The 21,526-nt window shown below is 48.2% G+C and overlaps 1 protein-coding gene across 3 annotated transcripts in view; it reads right to left on the bottom strand.

Annotated features, from left to right (window-relative positions):
- Nucleotides 1-510: 510 nt before the first annotated feature.
- The window catches only part of RAB6A (RAB6A, member RAS oncogene family), a 74,632-nt gene continuing 53,616 nt past the window's right edge, over nt 511-21,526 (bottom strand). For 2 of the 3 annotated variants that reach the window (XM_086615223.1, XM_086615219.1), the window contains exons 5-8: nt 19,591-19,702; nt 18,442-18,535; nt 6,333-6,399; nt 511-2,558 (exon numbers count right to left, since the gene is read on the bottom strand). In XM_086615223.1, the coding sequence (XP_086471349.1) occupies nt 2,494-2,558; nt 6,333-6,399; nt 18,442-18,535; nt 19,591-19,702 (338 nt within the window). In that variant the 3' untranslated portion in view covers nt 511-2,493. The remainder of the gene's footprint in view (nt 2,559-6,332; nt 6,400-18,441; nt 18,536-19,590; nt 19,703-21,526) is intronic. The other variant, XM_086615224.1, reaches the window with a different exon arrangement.

Here is a 21,526-nt window from a genome sequence, read left to right on the forward strand (position 1 = left end):
CTTGTTCCTGCAGCCCTCGGGAGCACGGATCCCGCGGGCACGCTCCTTTCTGGACCTTCTTTTGAGCCAGGATGGGCCCGTGGAGCAAACCTGCTCCCAGGCGCGCAGCCGCTCTCCGCAAGCAGCTTCCCCAAAAAGCAGCCGAGCTGCTCGTCCGCCGGAACCCGGCCATGCCAAGCCAGCTCCCTGCAAATCCAGTGCTTAAAGCTTGTAACTATGGGAAACGGAGGGGTCTGGTTACATCAGGAGCAAAAAAACCACCTCTGCGTTCGTGGAGAACAGTCGAATGATGGCCAACGTGCGGCGCACGAAGAACCAAAGGGAAAACAAAAGAAGAAACCCGCGGGAAAACGAGAAAGCAGCACGATGAGCCGTTTTTGCACGGTTAAGAACGGTACGATGCAGGAAAAGCAGCCAGGATTCCTTCCCCCCAGGAGTTTCTTTCCAATAAAGAATGATCCTTTGTCACACATCATTGATGTTTATTTCAAGACATGCCACGTCAAAAAAAAAAAAAAACCAAACCAAAACTCGCCTTTAATATTGCATTATAAAAGCACTTTACATCTCGTTCTGCCTTTAAGTTATTGTGTGCAGAGCTGCTAGGAAGCCAGGGCAGGGCACGAGTCCGGCCTCCATCTCAGGAATGAAGAATTCCAAAGGTTTTTATGCCCGTTTCCTGGTGGAAAGTGGTGGTGAGGAACGATTCCCTTTCTCTCCCCCAGGTGGTTATTTGAGGTGGTAGAGGGGCAGAAGGGAACGACGGAGGAGCCTGAATTTTTGCGTGCAACCATTCCCTGACGGAGCAATCGCAGGCTCCAGAATTCCTCCCGGCACTGGCGCTCGGCCCTACTCGCCCGGCAAACAATGTATTTACAGTTGTGTTTAGTAACTTACACAGCGACTTCACAAGGACTAGTAAAGATTAACGGGGTGCACTTCTAGTGTGTTCCATTCCGTGTTTTCCCGGGTAGCTACATCTCGCCACATCAGCAAAGCTCTAAACAGACTCCTCGGCCAAACGAAACAAAGAAACAATTACTGAAAATAGTAAAAAAAAAAAAAAGCAAAGAAATAAATATCAAAGGAAAGGGGTTAATCGTAAGCCTAGTTAAATAGAAAACTAAGTTACTCATTTAACCAAACTATACAGCTCTAGTGATCCAAACTAAACCAACTTGGAAGACTGAATATCAAAAAAAAAAAAATTTGCTAAAAAATAAAGGCATAAATCTGCATAATCAAAAGTTGGTTCCCATCCTATTAAACTCCCTTCCTTCCCACCTAAGATCTCCCAACTAGATTTCCGTAGGACCAGAGCAAACAGCCCTTCCCTGGCCCCCCTACAACCACGCTACGGACAAGCGGGTGCGATTCCCGCTTCCGTCACCCCCTCTCCCAGTCGCCGACTGGCCTGTGAGCACAGCATCTCCACTGGGATATCATCCAGCTGCTCTTTCCTCTTTCTGCCTAATTTAAAAGGTTCTCAATCCGCCTCGGCAGGTTTTAGTGCCAGAATTCCCCTAAAAAAAAATCCCAAAAAATAAAATAAAAGCAGCAAACCGCTTTCTCCTCCGAACAGCGGAACCGTTAACGTTCCCATCTCTCGGAAAACATTTGCTTCACTGGTGTTGCACATAAAAGAAAAAAAAAAAGCTCTTACAATTCATCTTGCACTCCAAACCTATTTCCCTGCTTCCTGCAAGTGTTTTCCTAACACACATCCACCCTTTCCTTCCTTCGCCCCTCCCGAAGCCGTTCCTCCCTTCCAGAAAGACACTCGGTTATCTCTCAGGAGCCTTCTCGGAAACGCCTTCACCGTCGCCTCTGCAAGAACTAAAACCCAAAAAACCAAATCCAGTAGCCCGTGGTGGTGTCGGAACCCTGGCTAAGGTTGGCTTCCAAAACAAGTCTGGGGTTTGAGAACCAGCCAGGCTTGTCTTGGCTCAAGAGACGAGGAGCTTGGCTGGAATTTTTCCGTTTATTATGGTGAGGAGAAGCATTTCACCCTCGGCACACGCCACCTCCGCCTGCGTTTCCGACCGCCGGCGTTCCCAGTTTGGGAGAGAAATCAAACGGGTGAAGATTTGCAAAGGTTCTTCTGCACATACATCTCGTCTCAGTCCGATTCCAAACTTACTCCGTTTCCACCATTTCAAAGTGCGATATCATAACATATTAAAAAAGGAACAAATATTAAGAAATTGTACCTATTTTTTTTTAAGTTATAACTAGGATACGCTGGAATATTTTGGCTTTTTTTTGTTTTTTTTTCTTATAAATGATGAAGACACTGACATTTTCGTTGGGGGGGGGTGGGGGGGTGTGTGCTTGTGAAGCTAATAGATCATCTCCACGAGACAGCCAGCGACGATGAAACCGCGATACGTTATTACTGGAGGGGGAAGGTTCAAGCCAATATTCACACTGCAGTCAATGGAGAGTCGGGGGGGGAGCCGGGATGTCCTGGAGAAAGGTGGGAGCCACGGGGTATTAGCAGGAGCAGCCTCCTTCACTGACAGGCTGCTCCTGAGGCTTTTCCAGTTTTATGTCAATCACTGGGGGGACGGAGTTAAGGCAAACACATCTCCCACTCTGTGTTTTTTTTTCCCTGCCAAGCACAGGATTTTTTCGGGTGTTTTCAGTTCGGTTTCCCACCGCAACGCTCGAAAAGGATTTTCTAAAGCTCTTGGAAGGACCAGCTCCAAACCAAAGGCAAGGTATAGGTTTCCTAGGATTCCCTCTTGCCCCGCCATCGGCACGTTCTCAAGTACGTAGCAGAAATGCCAGGCCCGGAACACCCGTGTCTAACCGGAGCCTGCTCTTCCCCCGGGACCTGCAGCCATCCCTTCCTGTCCCAAAGCCACCACTGCAGTACCTGGAGACCTGTGTGCCGAAGGGTCTCGGCACCGCTTGCAGATGGAACCAGCAACAGCTCGGAATTCCGCTCCCAGTTCCAAATCACAGAATCATGGAATGGTTTGGGCTGGAAGGGACCTCAAAGATCATCCAGTTCCAACCCCCTGCCATGAGAAGGGACACCTTCCACTACACCAGGTTGCCCAAAGCCCCATCCAACCTGGCCTTGAACACTTCCAGGGATGGGGAAGCCACAGCTTCTCTGGGCAACCTGTGCCAGTGCCTCAGCACCCTCCGAGGGAAGAATTTCTTCCTTAGATCCCATCGAAATCTCCCCTCTTTCAGTTTAAAGCCATTGCCCCGTGTCCTGTCACTACACACCCTTGTCCAAAGCCCCTCTCCAGGTTTCTTGTAGCCCCTTTAGGTACTGGAAGGTGCTGGAAGGTCTCCCCGGAGCCTTCTCTTCTCCAGGCTGAACAGCCCCAACTCATGCCAGGTTCAGCCTGCCAGCACCGAGAGCAGCACCTCTGGCTGGTGGGCACCCAGGGAGGGCTCTGCCTGCTGGCTCAAAGAACCACGGAGCCTTGAAGACAGCAGGAGGCTGGAGGAACCCACGGAAGGACAGCTCACATCCTTCTCAAACTCCTGCTCTTCTACGATTCACAGCCAACTGGTGGGTACATCCCCATCACCCGCTGTGCACGCACAGCTTCGGGGCAGACAGGAGAGCCTGAGTAAGGGGTGTGAGCACAGGGGGCAGCCTGTGCTCTGCTCAGAGAGCCCCCAGCAGCACATTCCAGCGAGGCCATTCCTGAGCACACGTCACCAAGCCCACCCCAAGCGCTCGCACACGCCATGCCCTCTGCATGCCGTCCCGAACTCCCCCGTCGATCCTTCCTCTGGTTAAACCGCCCCGCTCACCCCGACAGACCCCCTGGACTTGCCCCCTGCAAGGACAGCCAACACCCAAAGAGAACACAAGGTTGGCGGAGAGCTCGCTGCCGGATAAGCTACACCCTTCGCGGCATGCGACTTCCCAACGGATGCCCTACAGGTCCAACGCTTCCAGAGCCTTTCGCAGGAGCGGATCCCCAAACCCGGCTCGCAGCAGCTCAGCACAAGTCTCAAGTGTGGCTCTGAGCAGTTAACACAGAGGCAAGCAGGTCACACAGTGCTACTTCCAGCTCATTTCTTTAGGGGGTTGAAGTTGCTCTTTACAGGGGTTAGGAAAAAACAAACGCCAAACAAAACCACGGAAACAAAAGACCGATAACTCATCTCAAACATTGGGTCTGTTTGTCTCACTGATCTGAACCTCGACGCGCATTTAAGAGTCAGAGATGCTAGAAATGAGCCTCGCCAGCTTCACAGAATCACAGAATGGTTTGGGTTGGAAGGGACCTCAAAGATCATCCAGTTCCAACCCACCTGCCATGGGCAGGGACACCTTCCACTACACCACGTTGCTCAAAGCCTCATCCAGCCTGGCCTTGGACACTGCCAGGGATGGGGCAGCCACAGCTTCTCTGGGCAACCTGTGCCAGTGCCTCAGCACCCTCAGAGGGAAGAATTTCTTCCTTAGATCCCATCGAAATCTCCCCTCTTCCAGTTTAAAGCCATCACCCCATGTCCTGTCACTACACACCCTTGTCCAAAGCCCCTCTCCAGCTTTCCTGGAGCCCCTTTAGGCACTGGAAGGTGCTGGAAGGTCTCCCCGGAGCCTTCTCTTCTCCAGGCTGAACAGTCCAACTCTCCCAGCCTGTCTCCAGAGCAGAGGTGCTCCAGCCCTCGCATCATCTCTGTGGCCTCCTCTGGCCCCGCTCCAGCAGCTCCATGTCCTTCTTGTGTTGGGGACCCCAGAGCTGAACGCAGTATTCCAGGTGGGGTCTCAGGAGAAGAGCGCAGAGGGGCAGAATCACCTCCCTGATGTTTCTGTCACAACCTCCCTGTGGTTTTTGTCACAAACAACACACAAAAGCACAGAAAAATTCAGGTGTACCCATACTGCTTGTTTCACAGGAAGCTTCTTCCCTTTTCCATCCCTCATGCCACCACCTTTCCCTTCCCCAAGGCTCATCCCTTCAGATGAGTCTTCTCCTCCCTCACACCACGCAGATGCCTGCCCAGAGCTCTGGGGTTAAGCACTGCAATAAGGTGCACTGGGAGGTTCTGGGATCTCCATCCTTGGCGATGTCTGAAGTTTCCGAGCCGGCAATGTGCGCTGGCAGCCCAGAAAGCAAATCGTATCCTGGGCTGTATCAAAGAAGTGTGGCCAGCAGGTCAAGGGAAGTGATTCTGCCCCTCTACTCTGCTCTCGTGAGATCCCACCTGGAATACTGTGTTCAGCTCTGGAGTCCCCAACACAAGAAGGACATGGAGCTGCTGGAGCGGGGCCAGAGGACGCCACGAAGATGATGCGAGGGCTGGAGCACCTCTGTTCTGGAGACAGGCTGGGAGAGTTGGGGCTGTACAGCCTGGAGAAGAGAAGGCTCCGGGGAGACCTTCCAGCACCTTCCAGTACCTAAAGGGGCTACAGGAAAGCTGGAGAGGGGCTTTTTACAAGGGTGTGGAGTGACAGGACACGGGGCAATGGCTTTAAACTGAAAGAGGGCAGATTTAGACTAGATCTAAGGAAGAAATTTTTTTCATTGAGGGTGGTGAGGCACTGGCACAGGTTGCCCAGAGAAGTTGTGGCTGCCTCATCCCTGGCAGTGTTCAAGGCCAGGTTGGATGGGGCTTTGGGCAACCTGGTGTAGTGGAGGGTGTCCCTGCCCATGGCAGGGGGTTGGAACTAGATGATCTTTAAGGTCCCTTCCAACCCTAACTATTCTATGATTCTATGATTCCCTGAACGTGACCCTGACAAACTAGCCTGGTTTTGGAGTTAGCTCTGCTTTGAGCAGTAAGGCTGGAGAAGGGACCTAACAGAGGTCCTTTCCAACCTAGTTTATTCTAGGATTCTGAAAGTCAGATCTGGAAGAACCAGGGTTTTTGCAGTCCCCTGTGCAGCTGTTTTCTCCCACTCCATAGTCTCCCTCCCTCCCCACATCCAACCTGCTCAAGCGCCAAGCAAAGAATCTTCCGCATCCGTGCGACTGCACCCTTCTGCACCTTCCCATTGTCCTCACTCCACCTCTCGTTCAGTTGTCCCTCACTTTTCCACCACCTCACAGCCCTAAACATCCCTACTTCCTCTACTTTACAGGAAAGGCCTCGACCCTTCACGTTCCTAAATCCCAGCCTTCTATCCCACCAAACCTTCTTCCTCAGCATTTCAAGCTCGAAGGTTATTTGTTCCCTCTTCCCCCTCTCAGGCCTCTTTTTGGGATGTCCACAAGTTGACCAAGGGCTGCAGGAGAGATATTTCTCCCTCCTTCATCCTTGTTATTCAGGGCCTGCGTTTTCCTCGTCCACGGCAATGCCTGGCAGCGCTTTGCCACCACGGAATCGCAGCACAAACGCATAAAGGATACTGTCTTCTCTACTTTTGTCTTGTGTGCTTTCCATCCCAGGCAAGGCAGCTGCCACGCGTCGGAAAAGCTGCAAAAAACACACAGGGAACAGATGAAAACAATCGTACTTGAAAGAGCGGAGCCCAGTTGATACAGTTCAAACAATGAGTCGACACATCCCGCGCTACTATTTACACTGCTCACCCCAAAAAGCCTGACACCAAACATAACCTTTATCCTCGGGAAATGGCAAACCACGTTTTTGTTGGTACTGAGGATCAGATGTCACCGGCTTCAAGCAGCAAACCTTCTATCACCTTCTCTGCAAACACGCTCCGTTCGCAGCCCAGCGTTCCCACCGCACGTCTGCCACAGTCCACAGACCCCAACAACTTCCCCACCTCAGGTGGGAGCTCGACCCTCCGCCTCCACGGAGCGTTACACAGGAGCACAGACGCACTGGTCAAGTCAAACACAACAGCCAGGGGTCTGTCGCCAACATTGGCCAAGCTGGCACGCATGGAAGAGTGTCACAATACAGTATGGATGTAATGACATCCCCTAAGCATCTTCTTCTAGGATTCGTGTACCTGTGGCTCAGGCTCTTTGTGAATCAAAGGATATTTCTTTCAGGAATTTGCCCAATCCTTTTCTGAGCACCCTCAACTTTTGGTAGCCACTCCATCGTTATTGTATGCCCAGCCCACACCCAGGATATAAACCAGACCAGGAACGTGTGACAGGTGCACTTGCAATCCCAAAGTGGTCGTTCTGCCCCTCACTCGGACATTGTTTCCAGTTTCCCAGCAAGGTCTTAGCTCCAAACTCTCTTTGTGGTTTTACTCCACTTGAAGGAGGCCGAGGGGTAAGACTGAACAGGATCAGTTCCCTCTTCTGCATTCCCTACCTTTGCCCCTGAGGTTCAGACTTGTGGTTCCCACCACGTGGCTTTTCCCCAGCCCTCTGGGTCAGGAGCCTACAGATTTGTCCATCATTAAAGCACGAGAATTCACTGGAACTTCCTGAGCCCACAGCAGTCTGTGTTCTCCTGCCCAGGAACAGCACAGCTAAGGACTGTCCTCCAGCTGAGTGGGATTTCCCCGAGAAGCTGCCGTGTTCCATCGATAGGAACCACACGAGTGTGAACTGCAGTGGTCTCTTTTCCACGTGCCTCGGCGAGTGCGTGCACAAGAGTGGAGCACAGGACAAGTCTGATGGATGGAGGAACAGCCTTTGCTGTTCATCAGGGTTATCAAATGACCACCTGGTTGTTTCTTACCTTTGGAGAACAGCCCTAGCGGAGTTTTGGTCCCATGCTGATGCGCTCAGCACACACTCAGACATAAAAACATCTGACATGCACTGCATTAATGATTTTACACCATTACAGGCATTCTTACTACTACATAGAATCATGGAATGGTTTGGGTTGGAAGGGACCTCAAAGATCATCCAGTTCCAACCCACCTGCCATGGGCAGGGACACCTTCCACTACACCACGTTGCTCAAAGCCTCATCCAACCTGGCCTTGAACACTGCCAGGGATGGGGCAGCCACAGCTTCTCTGGGCAACCTGTGCCAGTGCCTCAGCACCCTCAGAGGGAAGAATTTCTTTCTTAGATCCCATTGAAATCTCCCCTCTCTCAGTCTAAAGCCATTGCCCCGTGTCCTGTCACTACACACCCTTGTAAAAAGTCCCTCTCCAGTTTAATATTTCTTACATATTTCTTGCCTGCACGTTATCAAGCATCCAGGACACTAGATGTTTCCAAGTGCTCAACACCTCCACTCATGGCTGTGTTAAAGTCACCCCACTGCACACGCCAGTCCCAAAACGCCTGCTGCAAGTCTGATCTCAGCCTTAGCGTGATAAATCGACGTTGCCGCACGCTCAGTCCTCTCCTCGAATGACACAAAGCTAAACCACTTATTCCCAGTGACCCACTTTCTGCAGAAAACTGAGCCCAGCCACTGTCAGCCTGTTTATATGATGGCTGAAGGTACCTGAACAGCTTCGCAGACCAGGGCCCAAGTGCTTTGGCGACGGACTGAAGAGGCTGCTACGTGAGGAGAGGACAAAACTGACAGGTAGAAGGCAGTAGAGCTGCTTTCCATCGCCATTCCTCCATCATCTTCCTCATAACCATTCTAGAAAGTATCTCCAGCACCCTCACCCCTTTTTCACCAACAGCACTTTGTGGGCACGCACTGAAATCCGGACTGAGCCAAGGATACAGGTCTGCGAAGCCGGTCCTTGATGTATCTCACTGATTTTAGCCAACAATTTCAAAGCCACAAAGCTCAGCATCCCTGTCTCCATTTCTGCTAACCTCTGCCATTATCCCGAGCCTTCCAGCCTCACTGACAAGTTCAGCCAAATTCTCACGTGCCAACGCAGAAGTAACGAAGATCGTGTCAAACTTCCAGACGCCAAACTGTTCCACCCACCGACGTGGAACAGACAGCGAGAATGCACCACCTCCCAGAAGTCCAAAGGCAAGAGAGACTTCCCGGGCAGAACTGAGATAATGTTGACACAGGGAGAAGCTAAACATCCATCTAATTGCAATCCTTGTACAAAAAAACGTCCTATCAACTGAGCTCAGCGCTTCTTGCGACTCGATTTGCTGGCCTCATCTCACCACCACTCCCCATCCTTAATTCTGCTCGAAAAAGCAACGTGACTGTGATTTTCCACGAGTTTTAAAACTTGTCAGACATGAGTACTTTGGCTTATGAGAATGAAATGGGGGAGAAGACAGAAGCTGCAGACTGTCAGAGCCATCTCCCATCATCTCCTCACGGTCAGCATTATTTTTCCTTGCCATTCCAGTCACCAGAGGACAGCACTGCCAACCTCCTTAGCTTTATTACTTTTCAAAAGGCTTTTCTTTTGCTTGGTATAGCACTCGACTATTAATAACTAAGTTTTTTTTGCATCTTGGAGACGATCAAGAAAGTAATTCAGATTTAATCTCGTCCTGGAAGCCTTAAAAGTTTCAGTACTATATTTGAATCCAGAAGCGCTTTGCAATCTCAATGCTTTGCCTTTGATGGTCTTCAGTGAACTTCCTGACTCGATCACATTTGGATACAGAAGGTTCTGACTCTTCTTTACCGAGCTTTGTCCCTACAATCACCTCTACTCTCAAAGCGTTCAGTATGTGGTGAGCTTTCACAGGTTTATTAATGGATCTCAACGTCAATTTAATGAAACAAAACAGTTTTGTGACTTCTGGGAAAAAAACACAAGGATTACTGGACAGCCACCAGGCTGCACTGCAAAAATATTCAAATACCATCTACAGCTATGCTTTCAGAAGTATACTGGTGAGTTGTCAGTGCATAAATAGATGATACAGTAAACTCTGCTCCTCTCTGGCACGTCCCTTCATCGCTACGTCTATCCCTGTTGGGTCTGCAGGAGGAGATCTGCTAAATCATAGAACCATGGAATGGTTTGGGTTGGAAGGGACCTCAAAGATCATCCAGTTCCAACCCCCCTGCCATGGGCAGGGACACCTTCCACTACACCAGGTTGCTCAAATCACTCACCCCTCCAAGACACACTTTCCTGCTGATACGCGATACATTAGAAGTAGAGAATGGAGTAAATTAGTTTACGTATCCTGCCACTACACTGCCTTTTCGTTTTTTTCCTCATATATGGCAGTCTTAAGAGTAATTTTGACCCAGTTTCTGAAACAGAATATTTAGGGGAGAAAAAAAAAACCTCCCATCAGTTTTAAGGATTGATAAACAGAAGATGTTGCTCGACATCTTCGCTCTGACAGAAAGAAGGAAACGCATCACTTCATAAAGCTCTTCGCTGATGCCACGTGCTTTGAGATCCTAGGTGAAAACAGCACTACCAAAAAAGCAAGATGTTTTAAACTGTGGCATTGCTATTTATTTCCTCCTTGTACAATAGGCAGAAAGTGAGAGATGCAGTTTATAGAGGGGAGGGGGTGAGGAGTATTAAAAAAACCAACTCAGCTGATGGGAACCAACTGGAATTACTGCATTTAAACGGAGCTGCTGACAGAAAGGCTAAGTGTTTAAAATACAGTAATCCTTTCGTTACATTAAGACCAGGAATAAAATCATGCCTTTAGGGGCATTTCTTTCCTAAATTATTTGACAAAGAAAAAAAAAAAAGGAATGTGGCAACTAAGAAAATCAACTTTCTTATTAACCTTCTGCTTATCAGCCACAACATATGTGAACAAATCCAATTAGGGAAACTTCACCACGGTTAGAAAGCAGCCTTCCACGCAGGGACCCTTCTGCTCCGCAGTGCCTCCGGGACCCACGGCAGCAGGCTTATCTCGCGGAAAAGAGTCGCAGGCAGTCGCGCACATCCATGCCTACGTAAGAGTGTGTGCACGCTGGCGTGGCGGACACGCTGGAGGGAAGGGATGCCATCCAGAGGGACCTGGACAGGCTGGAGAGGTGGGCCTGTGAGAACCTCATGAAGTTCAACAAGGCCAAGTGCAAGGTCCTGCATGTGGGTCGGGGCAATCCCAAGCACAAATCCAGGCTGGGCGGAGAATGGATGGAGAGCAGCCCTGAGGAGAAGGACTTGGGAGTGCTGGTGGATGAGAAGCTCACCATGAGCTGGCACCGTGCGCTGGCAGCCCAGAAAGCCAACCGTGTCCTGGGCTGCATCCAGAGCAGCGTGGGCAGCAGGGCGAGGGAGGGGATTCTGCCCCTCTGCTCTGCTCTCCTGAGACCCCCCTGCAGTGCTGCCTTCAGCTCTGGGGTCCCCAGCACAAGAAGGACATGGAGCTGCTGGTGCAGGTCCAGAGGAGGCCATGGAGATTCATAGATTCATAGATTTCTAGGTTGGAAAAGACCTTAGAGATCATCAAGTCCAACCATCCCTAATCCCCATTAAACCATATCCCTAAGTAGATTATCCACCCTATTCTTAAACACATCCAGGGATGGGGACTCAACCACCTCCCTGGGCAGCCTAATGATGATGATGAGCTAGAGATGACCCGAGGGCTGGAGCACCTCTGCTCTGGAGACAGGCTAAGAGAGTTGGGGCTGTTCAGCCTGGAGAAGAGAAGGCTCCGGGGAGACCTTCCAGCACCTTCCAGTGCCTAAAGGGGCTACAGGAAAGCTGGAGAGGGGCTTTGGACAAGGGTGTGGAGTGACAGGATACGGGGCAATGGCTTTAAACTGAAAGAGGGGAGATTTCGATGGGATCTAAGGAAGAAATTCTTCCCTCTGAGGGTGGTGAGGCACTGGCACACGTTGCCCAGAGAAGCTGTGGCTGCCCCATCCCTGGCAGTGTTCCAGGCCAGGTTGGATGGGGCTTTGAGCAACCTGGTGTAGTGGAAGATGTCCCTGCCCATGGCAGGGGGGTTGGAACTGGATGATCTTTGAGGTCCCTTCCAACCCAAACCATTCCATGACTCTATGATATATACATACACACATATCTATATCTATATATATTTGTGTGTATATGTGCATATAAAAATAGATATATTGGTGAGCATCCAGGACTTTTTTCCCAAGGCAGGAGTTAAAACCAGCTGTCCCAAAGACTGAGCCACACGAAGTTCCTTTCAGCATTCAATCCTGCAATCTCTTTCCCGATTAAACTCCGAAAAAATCCTCATCTCTTGCCCTTAGCTTCAACTCATTTGCCAAACTGAGCCCTTCCTACTACCGCAGCCCGTAAATCCCCGACGGATCAGTGTCACAAATGACTGTAGGCATGAAACAGTGGTCACTGCAACGTCCCGGCAGCAATATGGAAAGGACAGGAGGATCACTGTCCAGATGGAAAAGCCAAGCAAGAAACCTGCTCCCCAACCCAAAGCAAAGCAAACAAAAACATCTCCCTAATTCTCATTCCCCGAGGAGAGCAGCGCAACTCGACGGGTAATTCTTGCCCATCGGATAGACAAAAATCAAAGGGCAGGAGAAGGAGCCAAGCTGTTCGAGGCAGCCAGCTCTGTGAGAACAGGGTTATCCGAGGGGCCACGGTCCTTTAGCTCTGCCGTGAGAAAGTTTTCCTGCCAAATACCATATTCGGCCCACGTGGCCCCGAGAGCAAGCGCGAAGCGTGCCAGGGACCGCCGTAAGGAGGTCCGGAGGGCTCTCCCTCCCCCTCTTTCCACCAGGCAGCAAAACGAACCCTGACGTATTCTGGGCAGGAAATCCACAGACTAACAATAAGATTCCCTGAAATACAGACTGCCGAGATGTAGAGCACGAATCTCCAAGTATTTTAAAAAAACTTATTCAGGGCTGATAAATAAAGTGATTCAGAGACTGTGAGTCTCTGCAGTAAGCGGAGCAAGTTATCCACTTCTCTCCTCATCCTCAAGGCTCCCCTAGCAATCAGTATTTGCTGAAACTTGCAGGATCCAAAAGCCAATTTTTTCCCTCTGTCGCATCAATTTAACCCCAGAAACAATACTACCACTGTTTTCACTCCATAATATCATCCATCCGTTTTCCCCTTCAACGCTCTCTCCCCAAGGCCAGAAGGACCAGTAAGTGTACAGCACCCTGGTGACTGGAGACAACCCTGCCTTACCAGATCCCACAGCATGCAGCAGCTGCACGTTACAATCCAGTCTGACAGGGTGTAACTAGCAGAGATGAGGTTTGCCCCAGCAGCATATCAGACCAGTCCTCAGGGAAAAGAAATTCCAGAGAAGTCATGAAATGAAAACCGCTGCGTCCAGGCTGCAAATCCTCTGTGCTTCTCTGCAGTGAGTGCACGGAGATCCACCTCTGAGCCTCTAAACCAAACCAGAAGTTACTCGCCTCCACCTCGGTGCCCAGGACTGTGTCAGCTGAGGTGCCATCTTCTGAGCTATCCCCTTTCATGCCACAAGGGAATGGCAGAAAAAAAAGCCTGTCAGCAGTATGTTCCCTCCTGTTTCTTTGTTGGCAGCAGATCCTGGCACCGAAATACCTGCTGTTTGAAGTGTGGTGCAACTCACCTTCTGCAGCCACACTACAAAGCACTCTGGATCTGTGGGATAGCTACAGCGAGCACAGAGCTGAAGACAGTGCCCTTTTCTCTCATCAGTGCTGCTTTCCAGCAGAAAAGGATGAGCGAGAAGCTAGAAGTAGCACACAAGGTCAGAAGTAGCCTGGCTTCCCACTGATGGCTAGCAAACAAGCGACTGGGCTGAGGAGGTGAAAAAGTCTTAGCCATTAATCTCCCCAAGCAGGACAAGAAATTAAGCTTCTTCCGTATCCTTAACAGGGTAGACACTGCTTCTGAAACCTTGTGGAGAGCATCCTATGGATGCCTGGGCCAATACAAACGGCACTAAGATTCACCACCTGTGAGATGACATTATTCTTCGACGCCTGACCAAGACTGGAACGGGGTCAGTGTCCTGGCTAGTGCCCCGTGGCACCTCCCGAGCTGCCTCTGCTCCTGCTGACCCTGCCTGGCAGTCTGACCTAGGGCAGTGAAGGCAGGTGGGCTACAAGTCATGTCTTCAGGACTTGCCTGCACACAGGTGCCACTGGAATTCCCACCTCTGACCTGAAAGAGAGGATGGAAAGAAAGCAAGGAAGATATGGTGGGCCACACACGAGACATTAGCAAAACCAGAGCATCGATGTCTACATCTGGCACAGAAACCAAAGCCTTAATGAGAAGGGGGTGGAAATGCAAAGAAGCCAACAATGGAGGACTGAGGGTTCAACTTCATCCCAAGTCTCCTTCTGCATTAACTTATGCCATTCCCTACAGGATTGAGACCCAGGAGACATTTTGTGCTGGGAAGAGGACAGTGGGGAAACAATAGCATTTTGTCAGCTTTTCTGGACTGCCCAGACAGGCTGGCAACCTGAGCAGTTTTAATACTGGCAAGCTAGAGTTTGGCATGGAAGAAAAAGGAAAAAAAAAACAGGAAACCAAACCAGTTCATATTCTCTCATCAGTCATACACAGTATCAGAGCTACGTGGCAGCTGCTGAACCTGAACCTGTACCCCAGCGGGCGATCAGTGACTCGCCACTAGTCTAAGATTCACCTTTACATTAATTTAATATCTGGCACCAGGTGATCTTAATTTTTACACAAATGTGTCTCATTGTATGTAGTCAAAATATGGACTTTGTACCTGAAATGATTTGACACTTGAGTTAAAAATCCCGTATGAAAATTAACTTGCAAAGTAATTGTTCTGCAGAATCAGAATGTATCAGTTACCAGTTACAGCAAGGTCAAATTTGCGTCCAGCTTATTGAAGAAAGATTCTATACAGGTTCTGGGAAGGGTATCCACACGCTTTCCCATTTCGTTGGGGAAGAATGTATTGACAAGTTACTCAAATAAATTCATACCATTCAATAGAGAAGCTGCAAAGAAAACAGAGAACTAGGTGCTAGTGGTATTAAAAGTCTTATCCTTTGAGAATTGTTTCAACAACTACTTATTAAACTAATAAAAAATGAGAGTTTCAAATATTCTGCAGTATAGAACAGCTTTGAAAAGAATCTCAGTCCATGCCTGCAACACAAGGACCAAAACTCAGAAGAAAAACCCATTTTTAATTCTTTTTGAATAAACATTTGTGTCTTTTGTTTCAGTATTTTATACAGAGAATGAAGTCACTTAAAATCTGTCCTCTTGTCCAGTTCTGAGAAGACCTCACACTCCATGAAGTGCTTGCTTGGATTATGATGCAGTGATGTGCAACAGCTCCAAGGTTTTTTTGATACTACTGTTTATTGATGTTAGTGAGGAACAAGAATTATCTCTCCGAACCCCAAATCTTCCACTTAATACAGAGGGAACTAGCTCCCAGGTTCCCACCACTTTTTTTTTGTTGGAGCTGAATTACCAAACCTCTTTTCTCGCCGAAGTCGTCTTACAGTGTGTAACCTGGCAATTAAAACCAGAGGCATCGTTTGTCCAGACCCGCATTAGACAACTCGGAATTTTCCCTGGAGAGTGTGCGAGTGAGGCTCCAGCCAAGAAACGGCTTTGTGCTCTGACAGTCTCATTAGTCCAATCCCGGAACAGCTTCAGCATAAAACATGAAAAAGGCAAAGTTTGGTCCTTCGTAAGGTGTTAAACAGAGCTACCACCCTTCATGATGAAGGCTGTGGGAGCTTTACAAACCACATGCTCTATGGAACGACAGTATCTTATACCAAAACAGACTACAGGCACACCGCGTAGCATTTTCCTACTTACATCCCTAATCATAGAATCACAGAAGGGTTTGGGTTGGAAGGGACCTTCAAGATCATCCAGTTCCAACCCCCCTGCCATGGGCAGGGACACCTTCCACTACACCAGGTTGCTCAAAGCCTCATCCAACCTGGCCTTGAACACTGCCAGGGATGGGGCAGCCACAGCTTCTCTGGGAAACCTGTGCCAGTGCCTCATCACCCTCAGAGGGAAGAATTTCTTCCTTAGATCCCATCGAAATCTCCCCTCTTTCAGTTTAAAGCCATTGCCCCGCGTCCTGTCACTACACACCTTTGTCCAAAGCCCCTCTCCAGCTTTCTTGTAGCCCCTTTAGGTGCTGGAAGGTCTCCCCGGAGCCTTCTCTTCTCCAGGCTGAACAGCCCCAACTCTCTCAGCCTGTGTCCAGAGCAGAGGTGCTCCAGCCCTCGCATCATCTCCGTGGCCTCCTCTGGCCCCACTCCAGCAGCAATATGTCCTTCTTGTGTTCATAGATTCATAGATTTCTAGGTTGGAAAAGACCTTAGAGATCATCGAGTCCAACTGTCCCTAATCCCCATTAAACCATATCCCTAAGTAGATCATCCACCCTATTCTTAAAAACATCCAGGGATGGGGACTCAACCACCTCCCTGGGCAGCCTATTCCAGTGGCTGACAACCCTTTCAGAGAAGAAATACTTCCTAACATCCAACCTGAATCTCCCCTGACTAAGCTTGTACCCATTTCCTCTTGTTCTATCTCCCATCACTAATGTAAAGAGCCCTTCCCCCACCTCCCCACCATCTTTCTCAAGTATTTGTAGGCTGTAATCAGGTCTCCCCTCAGCCTCCTCTTCTCCAGGCTAAACAGCCCCAACTCCCTCAGCCGCTCCCCATAAGTTTTATTTTCCAGCCCCTTGACCAGTTTGGTCGCCCTTCTCTGGACTCGCTCCAGGAGCTCAATATCTCTCTTAAAGCGAGGGGCCCAAAACTGGGCACAATATTCCAGGTGCGGCCTCACCAGTGCCGAGTACAGGGGCAGGATCATTCCCTGCTCCTGCTGGTCACACTATTCTTGATACACGCCAGTATCCCATTGGCCTTTTTGGCCACCTGGGCACACTGCTGGCTCATATCAAGCCGGTAGCCAACCAACACCGCCAGGTCCTTCTCTGCCAGGCAGCTCTCCAGCCACTCTTCCCCGAGCCTATAAGCGATGTTGGGGACTATATAGCGAGCCTATAGTATTGGGGACCCCAGAGCTGAATGCAGCACTGCAGGGGGGTCTCAGGAGAGCAGAGCAGAGGGGCACAATCCCCTCCCTCGCCCTGCTGCCCACGCTGCTCTGGATGCAGCCCAGGACACGGTTGGCTTTCTGGGCTGCCAGCACACGGTGCCAGCTCATGTTGAGCTTCACATCCACCAGCACTCCCAAGTCCTTCTCCTCAGGGCTGCTCTCCATCCATTCTCCGCCCAACCTGTCCTTGTGCTTGGGATTGCCCCAACCCACGTGCAGCACCTTGCAATCAGAGCTCCAACTGGCCCCAAAAGCCATAGCCTACCTCACAGGCTTGGACACGGACTGCTGGAAGTGTGGCAGCTGCACAGCAACTCCCTCAAGGAAAGAGGGAGTACAGAGCATCATCATCATCATTCCTCTCAGCAAGGCAACTGCTCCCAAGCGCACATCCCTTAGGCTAAGTAAACATTAAGGATTCCAGCACAAAATCTAAGCCTTAATTACAAACCAGCCTCTGTGTTGTGGCAGGATAATTGGAGGACCCTGGAACCAAACATTTTTACGCTTGCTGATGTGCTGAATGCAGTGTGAGGTTAACATATCTAATTATTCCATTATATAGGGAATAATTTTGCTGCTAATATACAAAGTCAAGGGACATTTTAATAACAGACCCTTTAGTCCTGTCTGTAATGTACAAAGTAATTTGTATCCTGTTTTGGCAACTCCTGATACAATTCTGCACACAAACTATTTATGTAACTATATATATAAAATATAGATGTGATTATACACTTATGGGGAGTGTATAATCTCTGGGGAGACACCCAAGAATGAATTGTCTTCTACATCCTGCACTCCTGCATTTCCTCCCGCTGTAAGACCAGCTGCCAAACGCGTTAGCAGCCACGACTCCACACGAGAAATTGCTAAATCAATGGAAAAGCAGCATCCCATTACGCTCGGAGTCAGGCGGGACGCACAGCTCTCGCCCTCTGCTCACGACCTGCAGTAAGCATATTTGCTTACATAACTAACCAGTGCCAACAAAATCTCTTTTGTGTCAACACCAGATCAGTTCCACAGTGTTTACTGCTTCCACCACCGCAGCTCTTCTGACAACATAAAACCTGATTTCCTTGCAGTTGCATCAGCTCAGAAGCCATTTCACCGCTTTCCCTGACTCAAAAGCAACTCATCATCTTCCAGAAATAAATAGCTCAGGCTGCCCAAGAACGTTTGCTCACGTTTTCAGTGCCTTCCAGAGTGGCAGCACCAGTTTACACTGTGTCACTGTGCACTGGGAGCATTTCGAGCCATCACATTCCTCCTTGGCTGGTTTGCCCACGTTTATTCATCGAATCGGTATCAGAAACAGTCCTCAGACCTGTGTTTCCCCAACTTTTTGGCTCACGCCTTAATCCCTTTGACCTCAACATCACATTTGGATTATCAAAAATCCAGGAAGGTATGACCCTGACACCACAAAGATTCTTCAATAATTCCTCTTTTCTAAGGGAGAAAAGTTCCAACTCCTTTGCTGCAAGGTCCGAGATCCTTCTGAACCTCAGCCACCGAGTCGCCTCGTGGATGCTGCTTGTTGTGTACGGACCACAAACACCCTCCGACACCCTTCCCAACGCCTCGGGAAGTCCTTTTTCCACAGAAATAGGTGTGTTAACAGAAGGACTCTGGGGGCTGGCTGCAGCCACGGCGTGACTCACCTGTTTTACGTTGTATCCTGCTTTTGCACTAGTTTCAATGAACATTACATTCAGCTCTTTGGCTTTTCTCTCGCCTTCCTCAATGGACACTTGTCTGGGGAAGATAGCACAGAATTAGGAAAAAAAAAAAACAGACAAACACCTTGAAAATTAAGATTCTCATCTTCAACTAAAGGAAATAGCTGCTTCATTACAATTCTGCAAGCATTTAGTGTTTGTTTTTTTTCCTGCATGCAGATGAGCACGGTGCAAGAAAGGTACCACCATTTCATCGGATCAGATGGACTTCTATGGCACATCTGGCTCCTGAAGAAGTACACAGCTTTCCAGAAGAACAAGGGCCAACCAGACTCCTCCAAACCTCTCTCCAGGAAGCTATGCTTTTATGTCTGAATAATTGCCATCAATAGATTTTAATATCCAACAACTACCATCAGCTTGCAGCCTAACCAAGTATTTTAACAAAGGACCAAGCGTATATAAGGGCCGTATGTGTGCAGAAACAATTATTAATAGGATGTTAGAAATCTGAAGTGAGGGTCACAATCGAAGCTATTCTGAGGAAACAGGGATTTCAATCAAATCCAGAATACTTCCCTCACGCTTTTGTTTTACTTTTGTGACTTTTTGCTCATTTGAGTTAAGATTACCATAAACCCAGAATAAGCAGAGCACACAAAGCAGCAAAAGCTGAAGATGTACAACTTGTGATAAAAATATTTAAGTTTTCAGGGGTTTTCTACCCGGAGTTTTAAAAGGGAAGATTACTTGCCCCTATCACTTTTATCTAAGTAAATCTACTATGCACAAATATTTGTAATGACTTTAGCTTATTCATTCAGTGATGCAGGTTGTAGGTGACGCTCTGTTTTCTCCTGACATCTGAACAAGTTTGTGAGTTTCTCAGCTAATTCACAGCATTGTGCTGGAAACTCGTGCTTACCCAAATGAAGGAAGTTTTAAAATTGAGATTTCTCTAGTCACAGCCATCTCTAGTGTAGTTAAAACAAGCTTGAGCATTTGGAAAAAAAAAAACAAAACCAAACACCATCAAAACCCAAGTGTTCTTTCTAAAATAGTTGTCTAGGCAAAAAAAAAAAAAATAGCAGATTAAGAAAAACATTTGAAAGAAGAGTTATTCCTCCATACCTCTTATCTGCTAGATCTGTTTTATTTCCCACCAGCATAATGATGACATCACTGCCCCTTTCCGTTCTGACATCATCAATCCATTTTGTTGTTTGCTGGAACGAGTTTACATCTAGCAGAGAACAGCGGAGAGGATTATGGCTGCAGGCAGTCTTCACAGATTGCTGGTAAATACATCTGTAAATCTCAAATAAAAGCTTCCTATTCTCTGGAATTGGCGTAACAGGGTGATGAAGAATCAGCAAGTGAAATCCTGAGTCTCCCACGCTGACGTGGATGAAAACTTAAAACGGACTGGTACTTCATTACAGGTGAGTTCAAAGCCAGAGTTGATCTAGAGTCTAAAATGAGAAGTCTTATCCCTGTGGTTTGGACCAGTTTGTTTGTTTTTTTAGTTCGACATGAAATATTTTATAAAAAGAGTGGGGATTAATGCGATACTGCATTCTACACTGCCCATGACTTGTGCACCCGCAGCGAGAGGCTCCTACAGTTTCGCTGCTTCTCAGAAATACTTAAAACCAGCTACACATTTTGATTTCGTACGTCTTAATGACTTCTTACTTGCTAGGTTCAGGATTTTTCCTAGGAAATATCAGGGTTATACAACATATTAGCAACTCCAGTAGCATTGAACAGCGAGCTCAAAATAGTCTCCAAATTATTTGCGTAGAACCAGAAATATAAATTTAACCTATCCACAGATGCTTTTTCTTAATGATACATCCTGAAAAGCTGCAAGGTAAGAATTTTAGGAAGTTGTCCCTGATCTAATGAGACAGTAGGTTGTTTGAAAAGTTGCACCCCGTAAGGAAAAAGGAGTTGTAAAGAAGCTGCCATGGAGCTTGCCGTTTCGCAGTCAGCCACACAAAGAGCAGCGGAGCTGCCAAAGCAGTTTTCCAGAGTTCAGAAAGAGGAGGCTCTGCAGCAGTTCTTGACAAGTATTGATTTTTTTTAATGGCTTCTACTGCATAGTGCTACATCACATGCTGGACAGTCAAGACTTGATCACTTGCCAGCATCTTAATTCTTCTCTTTACTACTACTTCGTAACACTGAATTTGCACGGTCAGTAAAAAAATGTCGAAGTTGACAGCTAACCTGTAATTTTAGCTCAGATGAAAGTGCTATTTTTAACAATTAAAGCTTTTACAGGTAAAGCCTGTGTTCCTGCTGTAATCTTCCAGTATTTATAAATCAAAGGACAAGAGCTTTTGTATTTGTATAGAATTAGGCCGTTGCTCTCAGTCAATTCCAGTTTAGAACTGGAAGTGTCTGAAGGTTTAGTTCTCCTAAAACAAAATTTCTGCTCTTTGAAAACGCAGACAGCTAGCAAGTTAGGGGGTCTCTGGACTGGCGGGAGGGACAGAAGGAGAAGGGTTGAAAAAGCACTAATATTTTAGTTCACAAAAACGTACATACCTTAGTAAGAAATGAAAGAGCATTTGTTAAAGGGTAAGGGCTTAGTGGTAAAGTCTTACATCTTGCAAAACGTCAAAGTGACTGATTCAAATGAAAATGTGATGTTAATGCATTTCCCCCCCAGCCCATGCCCAGAGGGTTTTTTTTTATGGGGGGGAGGGCAAATGGAGTGAAGCAAGCTACAGCTATCAGTGCAAAGTCTCTAATTAAAGAACTCAGATATCTATGAACATGATTCAGGTGTTTGAGACCAAGGATCATAGGTGATATTACGATCAAAAAGCAGATGGAAGAGGGTAAAGTGCAACAAGACCAGCCAGGACTCAAGGCTTCAGGACAAGGCGACAGGAAAGGGTTACAAAACGGTGACAGTTTACACATTACAACAGCAGCAATCGGGTGGCTTGTTTAAAACTCGACTACAATAAAAGAAAACTTTTCTTTTTTTTTTCATGCCAGAATGAAGAACGAGCAGATGACTGTGACAGGACATGCAAAGCTAGGCTAAAGGATG

This window comes from Tauraco erythrolophus, chromosome 1 (assembly GCF_009769465.1).
Source record: "Tauraco erythrolophus isolate bTauEry1 chromosome 1, bTauEry1.pri, whole genome shotgun sequence".
Taxonomy (NCBI): Eukaryota; Metazoa; Chordata; class Aves; order Musophagiformes; family Musophagidae; genus Tauraco; species Tauraco erythrolophus.